The sequence below is a fragment of the Dioscorea cayenensis genome, chromosome 3 (genome assembly GCF_009730915.1).
Source record: "Dioscorea cayenensis subsp. rotundata cultivar TDr96_F1 chromosome 3, TDr96_F1_v2_PseudoChromosome.rev07_lg8_w22 25.fasta, whole genome shotgun sequence".
Taxonomy (NCBI): Eukaryota; Viridiplantae; Streptophyta; class Magnoliopsida; order Dioscoreales; family Dioscoreaceae; genus Dioscorea; species Dioscorea cayenensis.
This window is the reverse complement of record NC_052473.1, coordinates 615,586-627,039: the sequence shown is the minus strand read 5'-3', so window position 1 is coordinate 627,039 and position 11,454 is coordinate 615,586. Positions and strand designations below refer to the sequence as shown.

At 34.9% G+C, this 11,454-nt stretch overlaps 1 protein-coding gene across 3 annotated transcripts; it reads right to left on the bottom strand.

The window, feature by feature from the left end:
* Positions 1–3,597: 3,597 nt before the first annotated feature.
* LOC120254489 (putative disease resistance RPP13-like protein 1) lies at positions 3,598–8,025 on the bottom strand. 3 transcript variants are annotated; one of them, XM_039262581.1, is made up of 3 exons: positions 7,641–8,025; positions 4,639–7,490; positions 3,598–4,045 (listed from the first exon to the last, which is right to left on the bottom strand). In XM_039262581.1, exon 2 carries the CDS (start codon positions 5,940–5,942, stop codon positions 4,653–4,655), a length of 1,290 nt encoding a protein of 429 aa, XP_039118515.1. In that variant the 5' UTR covers positions 5,943–7,490; positions 7,641–8,025; the 3' UTR covers positions 3,598–4,045; positions 4,639–4,652. The 3 variants fall into 2 exon arrangements, with proteins under 3 accessions (XP_039118515.1, XP_039118530.1, XP_039118523.1); XM_039262589.1 differs by lacking the exon at positions 3,598–4,045 and adding an exon at positions 4,406–4,446.
* Between the last annotated feature and the right edge of the window lie 3,429 nt (positions 8,026–11,454).

The window sequence follows — 11,454 nt, the reverse complement described above, 5'->3', positions numbered from 1 at the left end:
TGTTATTTATTTATTTATTTTTATAAAAGTGAATAAACCACTGATTTTTTTAATATAAAGGAACCAAATAAGATGACAGAAGTAGAAAAGAAAAAATAACACAAACTTAACACAGAGGCTCTCACCAGAGGTGAAGCATTTTTTAGGTAAATAAAAAACAGACAGGAACAGAAAGGGAAATGATAGCAGAAAGACTGACGAAGTCACCGTCCAGTAATACAGACATGTCTAATCTAAACATGAAGTAACCTACTCTGAAATAGTATTTTGGATCATCTCGCCTACGAGATCTGAAGCCCTAGCGCTTATAAAGTCGAGAGAGCGTTTAATCCTCTATGTAGCTTCACTTGACGGCTGATACTGAGGATCATAAATTGTAGATAACTAAGAAAAGATTATGTTAACAATCTTATAAAAAAATATGATTATTTCTTTCAAGCCAGATGTTCCATACTATTCATTTTGAAGTGAGGTCCCAGAGAAATCGAATCTAAGAGTTTAAAGACGATATCTAGGAGGTCCGAAATCTAGTAATTGAAGGTATGTGTTTGGAGATCTAAAATTTGTTTGAAGACGACCAAATCCATTCTGATAAATCACAATTGATGAGATGTTCTACTGTTTTTAATTTGTTTAATTATTTTATATTATAGTGTTTTAAGTATTGAAGCATGCGCAAGACCTTCACATGATTTGATGATGCTGTCCCACACTACATGACTAAGTCCTCAAGTCTACATTAATTTTTTAAAAATTGAATTGCAAAGAATTTATGGATATTTGAAAAGATTAAAAAATTTATTAGTCATGTGAAACTTTGAAGGAGTCACAGACTTACATTTTTTTTTAATAAAATGATAAATCATAAATTATTTAACTTTTTATTTTTTAAACTTATATTGTTTTAGGTTATTCTTATATAAATAAAAATCCCCATTAGAGTATGACAAAATCTACTACAAATAATACAATAAAAGACAATTCACTAAATTATAAAAACTGGTTTAATAAAAATAAAATATTTTAGTTCAAAGATATTTAGAAAAAAAACAAACATTAAAAAAAAAGTAATATGGTAATTTTATCAAATATACAATTGAATTGTAAGGGAAATTTCATTTGCCGTTTCCAGAGGAATTTTCTAGAAGAACATGTAAAGGGGAGGGAACTGGTGCTCCAGACCGGTGGTTGTGACCAGTGGAGTCTGGCAAGCGGCGGGGATGCCTCCAAGGTACATGCGGTGGCTCCTACGGTGGTTGAGCGTTGCTCCCCCGGACTTGGTCTTGTTGGTGGCATGACGGAGGTTGAGCACAGCTCCCTCGGAAGGTGTGCAATGGAGGTTGAGCACAGCTCCCCCCACAGTCACCCGGCGACTGGTCGCTTGAGGAAGCCGGTGCTCCGGACCGATGGTTGTGACCAGAGGAGTCTAGCGAGCGGCGGGGATGCCTCCAAGGTACATGCGGTGGCTCCAACGGTGGCTGAGCTTTGCTCCCCCGGACTTGGGCTTGATGGTGGCATGACGGAGGTTGAGCGCAGCTCCCCCGGAAGACGTGCAGTGGAGGTTGAGCATAGCTCCCCCCACAGTCACCCGACGACTTGTCGCTTGAGGGAGCCGGTGCTCCGGACCGGTGGTTGCGCTGTGAATTGTGGACGAACTGACAGTCTCGGACGGGCTCGGTCATCCGAGCGTTGCCGGGTGGATCGGGTGGATCCAGGATCCGCACTGACCTCGCGGGGCCCGAGGGGGAGACGTGTCGAGTCGTGGCAGGTCCGCAAGCCAGAAGTGCAATTCGATATAGGTCAGCAATCCGAGGTTGACATGGAACATGTTAGTAAGGAGATGGTGGATAAAGGTGAGCCGTTCATTCACGTGATGATGGATCGAGTGGTTGCTTTCGAGGATCGTGCGGTGGTTCCCTTTGCTGCTATGGTTGGGCTGGGAGGGGAAATGGGCCTTGAGATGGACTCTAAGGAATTGGAGATTCCTCTGATTCTCTTTGAGGTGGGCCAGGCCGTGGGTTGCATCAATGGGAGAATGGGCTCCCAGTTTATTTCTGCTGATGGTGGGCCGGTTACTAGGCTTGCAATAGAGAATGCTGTGCATGGACGGCTCCAAAGTTGCTGCTACGGGGGTTCAAGAAAAGTTAGAGGAATCGGTTACAACTATTTGGAGGAGTTTGGACTTTCTAATTCCTCGGCTGGAGGAAGCTGGCGTGTTCTAGCTTCGGAGGAGGTCCATGAGAAGGGCGCGGGACAGTAACCGTTGATACTGGGTTAGAGGAAGCCCCTTGTCTCCTCTTTTTGGGTGTTTTTCTATGTCTGCTATCACAGCTTGTGGTGGCTGGTGTTTGTTTGTAGTCGGTTACTCACCATAGTGGTGAGACTTTTGTACTGTTCTGGTTTTATTAATATATGTGGTTTATCCACCTTTTCAAAAAAAAAAAAATTGTAAGGGAAATTTAGAAGTATAATTTTTTTTTTGAAGTAAATGTGGATAAACCACAAATTTATTGAAATGGAAAGGAGCAACAGAACAAATGTTAAAAGTGTAATTTAAAAAAAATTAATTTTTATAAAAAATATATATTTTTTTTTAGAGGAAAAGATCTGCCGAAGCAGCTTTTAACTTTTATAAAACATTGAATTGTAAGAGACTTATGAATATCCCAAATCCTCTTCTTGGGGATGTGTTTTCTTGATGGCATTTAAAACTAAAATTTAGGTATTATATATATATATATATATATTATTAATATTAAATGCTCTATCTATGATAAGATAAACATTGCATTGCATTAGAAGGGCCTCTCATCTAGCATTGCACTAGGTCCTCTGTGAAAGTTCTGTGTGAGAAATATCTTTCGTTTTTCCTTTCAAGGTTGCATGGCAGGGGGGTTTATCCCTAAAAGGTCATTCAGGATACCTTAACTGGTGCACTTCTATACTTGTCTGTATTTTGATTTGGTGCTTGTCATCTTTGTTAAAAATAAAAAAATAAAAAAAATAAATAAACATTTGTGCATAAATTGAAATACAAAAATATACTTATAATAGAGGCCCAAGTAATATTTTGGACCAACCTTTCATACTGATACAAAATATCATGCCAGAAGTCAACAAGCTCTTCCAAAGGTAAGACAACAAAAGATAATTTTCCAAACTATGAAAAATAGATTAATAAACATATGAGGTTTTATTTAGAAGATTTAATAATAATAATTTTTTTTTTTTACCAAAGGGATTATAACCTAGTGGTACTTGTTTTATTGCGCTTTTCAGTATTAACATCAAAGAATTTTTTATAAAAAATATATATATGATGAGATTATTTTTCAAAGATTTTTTACTTAAAAAAACAAGCATCAAAAAGAATAATTTGATAATTTTATCAATATTTTATGGTTTTTAAATGTAATTTGTCATCAAATTAGAGTTGCCATAAACATTAAAAAAACATCAAAATAGCAACCAACCAATCCTACCAAACAAAAACAACATTATCAAAGCTATTTAAAAAGATAAACACCCTGCTTTCTCCAATCTCAAATTTTTTTTTTCCAACAATTAAAAAAGACATCTGAAATGCATAGGTTAATGTCACAATAAAAAACTTTTATTATAGTGAGAACTTACAGCAAATCCGACAAATAGAGGTAATAAAGAGTACAAAACAAATACACACCTTTGTTCTGCTCTGAACAACTGCCTCTAGTTTGGTGAAATTAAGGTTTATTGAAACATGATCAACACCTTATTGAGATTAGCAACAGAATAAACACAAATTAGAAAGAGCGACTAAACACTAATAATAAGACAATCATGAAAAGTTCGTCCACATTTATTCTCAGATTTGTGTTATGAAATCTTAAATGCTCCAGCTGATCAGTGGTGATGCAATAACATTTGCATTCAATCTCTCAAACAATGATTGAGAATTAAAGATATTAATTCAAGTCTGAGCAGCAGGTTGAAGAAAGCCAGGTATGAACACTTGTTGGAGAAAACTTGAATTCTGCTCTAGAGATGATTATTCTCAAAATGAAGCCTGCATTACATCAAAGAAATTATGTATTAGATTTACTCATCATTCTTATAAAAGAAAAAAAGGGAAAAAATAACTATTTATACAATGACCTCATTCACAACTGAAGTGCTTTTAGACAGTGACAGAAGTTATGCATATGGTGGTGTGAGATTCAATTTTAACTCAAAATGAGAGGTAAAATGGAAAAGGATCATAAATCACACACCGACTTAAGACCAATTTTGTAAAAAAATAAAAAAATATAAAAACTTGGAAGGAGCTAGAAGTGATTAAGCCACAGTTTTATTTAAAAGAAAAAAAAAACCAATCTAGCAAATAGCAAGCTGTGATAGTAAATCACAAAAGAAAATCCAAAACCATAGCATCATGTCATAGAGAAATTTATGAGGCTTCTTCATATCCTGCAAACTAGCCACAATTAATCTAAAGAGATTTTAACATAGAAAGATATATCAAACATTGATAGAAAAAAAAACTTGGTTTTTTCCATGATATAACTTTTGATTAGTTAAGTGAAATTGAAGATAATATTATAAATAATTCGAATGAGAAAACAGAGTGACAAGTAATGACATGGATCCATATATACATACCACTCAAGGTATTTTCAATACGAGAAATACTTTTGAGGGATGTGCTGAATCATTAGCCATTCTGGAGACCGCTCTTGTTGGCACCGTTCCATTAAGCCTGGGTCGCATTCTATGATTTCCAATGTTTTAAGTGAGGAGGGGAGGCCACCCTCCGGTAGTGAATCGAACTTTGAACAAAAAACAATATTCAATCGCTTCAGTAAAAGAAGACGATGCAACCAAGCAGGCAGAGACGCCAGATCTTGGCAAGAATTTATATGTATCTCACACAGCGTTGGCATCTCCTCCATACACCAGGATCTGAATTTGGGGCAGTTAGAAATAGTCAAATATCTCAAGGAGGGAAGGGCTTGTAAACCCTCCACTGATGAAAGCTCATTGCAATCTATAAGTAATAACTCCTCAAGTGCAAGCAGTGTGGCCATCATCTCTGTAGCAAAGGTTATAATCTTTGCCCCTCTCAATCCTAATCTAGTAAGAGAAGAGAGGTTATGGAGGCATTCTGGCAATTGGTCATCTAGGTCTGGACTATTTCTTATGTTTAGCTCCTTTAGAGTGGAATATATGGGCCAAGGAAATTCATTCACTCCATTACATTTCTCCACAGTGAGGTTCTGAAGACGAGGAAATAACTTGCGTTGCCTTGGCGCTGCTAAAGATGATGATGATGATGATGATGATGATGATATTGGCATGCCTGTAAATGATACTGTTATTTTATTCAATGAAAGCAGCTGCAGGGATGGGAATATCTCAGTCTCAGAATAATCGCAGGGTTTACACTCAATTGCTAAGTTCTCAATGTCAAACAAGCGTAGTTCCTCAAGGGAATGTAACAACCCAACTGCTGCAGGCAGACAAGGCAGGTTTCTGCAATTGCTCAAGTATATTCTTTTTAGTTTATGTAATTTCATAAGCCAACTTGGTATTTTGAAGCCCATGTATCCTTTAATCTCTAGTCCTTCTAAGTTTGGATGAGGTTCAAGGCCTTCAATTACTTCTTCTTGAACGTCACTTTGCTCGCAACCATGCACCGTATTGTTCCAACATAAACACAAGTGCTTGAGATGACGTTTTTCCTTCAATTTGGCTTTCATGGCTTCTTCCTTGTTGTCAATGTCCTCCAAGCCTAAAATTGAAAGGTCTCCTCTAAGTTGATTCATATTCCTCAATTGCCCAACCGTGAAGCCTCTTTCTTTATTCACATGATATTCTAGTTTCTCTGGATAATATTTCATAGTCAAGCGCAATATTTCAAGATTTATGAGACTGTGGAATTGACTTGGTAGGGTCTGTGGAGGCATCAATTTCAACACTCTTAACTGATAAAGCTCACATAGTGAATCTGGTATTGATTTTATTTTATTTTTCCCACAAAGTCAAATACTGCAAGTGCTTCAAATGAGGAATAGCATCTGGGAATTCTTCCATAATATTGTCATAGATCATTAGCACTCGGATTTTGTTGAATGCTCCATGGATGGGGAAGGTAGGAATGCCATTAGTTCCATATAATATCAGGGTGCGTAAGTTATTAGTTCCATGTACCAACCCAAGATAACTTTCATTTGCCTGCAAGTGACGAACATTTTCGGAGATTTGTTTATCACTGTCACTCTCATAAATACAAGTCTCTCCATGAGAAACTAATCCGGCCAAATCATGCATTAAGTCATGCATTGTGACAAATATAGAATCTGCATCGAAGAAGCCCATCTCTTGCAGTTCATGATAATATTCTTTTCCTATATCATTCATTGTCTTTGAACTTCTTCCGCTTTCAGGTACATACCCATTGGCTATCCACATGCAAATCACTTCATCTGTTTCATAGACATGACCATGCTTAGGGAGCACCGAACAAAAAGCAAAGCATAGCTGAAGATGCAGAGGTAGATGATAGTAACTCAATGCAAGTGCAGGCATAATATCATGTGCATCAGTTTTTAATTTCCACAAATCATTTTCCAATACATCATTCCAATGCTCCTCAGTTAGACAACATCCTAGGAGCTTTCCTACTGTCTTCGCTGCTAATGGTGATCCCATCAGCTTTTCCACTATGTGCTTTCCTATATCATGTAGTTTTTGGGAATAATTGATAGGATTGTTTCCACCAAAGGCACAACTCAGAAAAAGTGACCAGTACTCTCCACCATCTATACCTCCCAAGTTAATTTGATTTTCTTTGTCTTTGTTTCTAAGAACCATAGGTTCTCTGCAAGTTACAATGATTTTGACAGCCTGTGCTTGTGCAGACTGGAGAGGGGTAAGGAGTCGTTGCCACTCATCAGACCAAATATCATCTAGCACTAGTAAGATTTTCTTCCCTGTTAAATGCCTTCTGAGTTCTCTCTCAAGAAGATCCAAGCTATTGGTGTTACCACATGGAACAGTTGAGCTAATAGCATTGCCAATGCAAAATGAATCAACGATTTGTTTGATGATTCTGAATCTATCAAAGTGATCTGATACCCATATCCACGCTTTAATGTCGAAATGATCTTCGATTTCTATATGGTTGAAGACAAATTGAGCCAAAGTAGTCTTGCCGATACCACCCATCCCAACTATTGGTGTAACAGAAACAATATTATCATTGATATTTGGCCTTTTGAGAAACTCAATCAACCTTTGTATCTCATCCTTTCGACCATATATCTCCCTTTCATTTGTAGATGACGTGGTGACACGTTTGTTTTGGGTGAAGTGATGCTGTTCCCGTGGATCGTAAACCCCATTCAACTTGATCCTGTCAAACCATTCTTCCAACTTGATTTGAGCCGCCAACTTTAATTCAATGCTATTTATTTGTTTCGTAATACTAGTAACCTTTCTCACAATCTCATCATCTGCAGCATAATTAAATTTCTCAAGCTTCAATAATCATTTTCAATATATCCATCATGCATGCATCCAAATGCAAATTAACTATTTAACAAGGGTCATGCATGAAAATTTAACTAAAAAAGAAAGGAAGAAAGGAAAAGAAAAACACAAACCTGTTGACAGACTTGAGAATTGTGATGATGTCAGGAGGCGACGTTTTTTCTCACTTGATGAGGAAGTTTGGTAGACGAAACGGAATCAAGCGCTTTAGTCCTCTACTAGATTGGCTAGTATGTAGTGTCAGCTTCTTCTACTTCAACCTTGTTGATCTCCTGCACCTTTCTCTCCAGCTCCATGTACTTCATCTCTGATTCCAAGTCTTGTATGTCATAATCAACATCTTTGAGTTTGTTATGCAAACTAACCACCGTCTCATTTTGCTTATGTTCTTTAAACAATCTCATGATGTCCCTTTGAATAGACTTGACATTCTCCTTGGCACCTTTCAAGGCTTCCAATAAATGCTCCAGTTGTTGCTGTTTCTCAGCTTCGTCAGGGGAAGATGGTGATGGTGATGATGATAGATAATCCCATATATAACTGATCAGTTTCTCCAAACTGACTTCACGCAAGGGTGAAAGAAGAGATCCTGCAAGAGCGGACAAAGTTGCAGAAGCCATGATTTATGGAAAGGGCTGTGAACACAAGAGAAAAACACAGAAGAGAAACATTAAACTCAGGGAAAGACTTTGATAGCTGGGGAAGGGAAAAACAATGGGTTCTTGGTTCTTTTTAATCAATCACCCCAACAAGTCTTGTCTCCTTGACTTTGACTAGTATCATTTGCTTTCCTTTCTATCACGTGAAAAAGGCAAAAAGCAAAAAAAAAAAGAAGAAGGAATTGGAGGCTGTGATTGAATCTTATCCACACAAGTAAATTATTAACCTGAGATGTAAGAACACTGTTGCTCTGTTAATAATTATTAGTTTGTAATAATAAAACTACCAAACTTATTAATTATAGTGATGGTGGAGAGATTACTTTTCGGACAACATAAGGGCCTACCTATAAAATATGTGACCACCCACCTTGGTTTGAATCCTTCCTAATGCATGTGTTGTTTTTACATTTTATTTTTTATTTTTTAAAACTTACTAGAATTTTAAAATTTATAAAAAAAATAAAAAAAATCTTATATTTGTTAAGAATATTTTATAAATATAAAGAGAATAATAAGAATAGAGAGCCAGAGTATTTACCAAAACCCTGTAAAATTCACCTCTTCTTCTTCTTCCTCTTCTTTATTTCTTTCTCTTTTCTTTCTCCTCTTTCTCTTCTCTATATCACAAATTATACAAATGAGGGGGTATTTATAGGGTTACAAGAGTTGAATGAATGGTCATGATCGATTTGATCCGACCAGTCCAAAAATACTCCCGTTGGTGGAATAAGAATAAGACTGACCACCGCTACATTACCATACTAGGGTCACTACAGTGTTTTCTAGATGTTCACATAAGATCACCGTGCACGCATTGCTTTTCTACGATGAGACGTCCCATTATAATATATATTTATAACAATATTAAAATTTTAGTAATTAAAAAAGTTTAAATTGATCATGAGGTCTAGAAAATTACATGTACTATATATGCTAGAGTGAAGGAACAAAAGTTTTTATAATTAAATAATAGTTTGTTTGTCTGTAGCGAGAGAAATCGATTTTATCATATTTTAAAAAAATTTAAACTTGAGATGTACTCTATTAATTGAATTATTAAAAATCTCATATGTGTGCTATGGGTAATAATAAAAATTTAAATTATACTTTTTTATTTTTGTAATATATGTATTCAAAATATTATTATATTAGCACATTTTTATTTAAAATAATTATTTTGTTAGATTATTTTTTATTTTTTTATTCTTATGTTTTGCCTTTATGCTTCAACCCCAACCATTTGAGTCCTAGTTCCGCCATTGTATACTTGGCCATGACTTTCCAAGATAGATGCGAGGTTGCCCAGCCATGGGACTACTCATGGTCGAAGTAGCTCACCTTGGCTTAGCCCAAGCCACAAGTGTAAGAGTCTCCAAATCTAGGATAAGCTCATGTAGTGAGGGGGTGAGTTTACCAATAAAAGAATGGGGAAAGTTTGAGAGTAGAATTATAATTTTTATAAAACAAATAATTAATGTTTATAAGAAATTTCAAAGGTTTTATGTTTGAAAAATTCAAGTGGACTTGTGGTCATGTGGAACTTTCGGTATAACTCATGGGTCCTTTCCTCTTATTTTATAGTTGTGTATTCTCTATAATCTAGGTATTGTACTTTGATTAGTGTTAATTAATTTATTTTTATTTGTTTATGAATCACATCGCTCCACTTGATCACCGATCACCGGGCAAATAGCGTCCCAACATATAAAAATATAATTATAAAGGAGTCTCATCTATATTTGGGGCCAGCTTTTTATACAAATAATAAAGAAAGAAAAATAAACAATTAGAGTTTAACAAGATTTTCTCAAACTAATATAATAAAAAAGGTTAACCAAATTATAGAAAAAATCAAATGATAAATGTATGATGTTTTAGTTGAAAGAAAACAAGCTCGAAGAAAAGTAGTCTGAAAGTTTTCAAGTGTTTGAGAAATTAAATTATAAGGGATTTATATTTGAAAAACTCAAGTGTACTTATGCTTATAAGGAGTGATCGACTTCATTTTCCAACTTGTGCAAGCTTTGAATAACAAAGGTGGACTTCACCTCAAGAGCTGTTTAGTTTCTTCCGTCTTTGGTTTTTGTCTTTTTCTATTTTTTTTTTGGTCTTTTGTGTGATTTTTATATTTTTGTGTGGTTTTTATAGAGGCTTGATTCACCCCTAGTGACTATTTCTCACCTCCTGTCGTTGTTTTCCCTGGTACTTCTTAATTTGCTTGTGTCCGTTTTCTCGTTTAATAAACCAGTGATTTATCCCTTTTATTAAAAACAAAAAAACAAAAACAAAAACATGTGCACATGTAAAACTTTGAGAATGACTTGTGAATCATTTTTCCTTGTAAGGTTATGTTGTCTCAAAGGTATTTAAAACTAACATCAAGGTATTATATTTTAATTAGTATTAAGTGTTTAATATATGACAAAATGTAAACATTTGTGTATAAATTTAAATACAAAAATATGTTCATAATATTAATAGGGGCCATTTATGTTTTGGGCCAATTTTTTATACAGATAATAAAGGAAAAAAATTCTCCACCAGAGTCTAACAATACTTTCCCAAAATAATATAACAAAAAATTCACTAAATTATAAAAAAATAATAAAAGTATATGATGTTTTATTTAAAAGAAACAAATATGAAGAAAAATAATATGAAAATTTTATCAAACAAACTCAAAATAGAGGAAATTTCTACATAAAAATAAAATTGTAATTTTCAAAAAAATTAATTTTTTAAAATATGAATTATAAGGAACCTATGGATATTTGAAAAGTTTTAAAAACGAATATAATAGTTATGTGAAAATTCTAGGAGGACTTGTGGGTTATTTCCTTCTTATTTTAAGGTTGTGTTGGTAAAAAAATATTTATAAATGAAGTCTAGCTCGATATTGTATTTGGATTCTTATAAGATTTAATATATATATATATATATATTCTAACAAACGCAACAGTGGGGTGTACAGCTGGAATTGATAGTCAGTCGTAAGCTCTCACCCTCCAACATGAGGATTGGGTTATAAACTCCTCCCGTAATGAACATCTTTTTATAGTATCCTTGTGAATGCTTATTAATTAGGCTAGCCCAAAATTGATTTTTAATATATGACAAGCTATAACTTTTGAGCATAAATTAAAATGCAAAAGCATGCTCATAATGAAGCCAAGTTATACTTCTGGGCATTAATACAAATCTGAAAAATCCTAACAAATGTGCAACAAGCCTTTCTGAAGTTAATACAACAGAAGATAACTCATCA

Coding starts and splice junctions, on each gene's coding strand:
- LOC120254489 (XM_039262581.1), bottom strand. CDS start 5,942: ATGCCTCCACAGACCCTACCAAGTCAATTCCACAGTCTCATAAATCTT.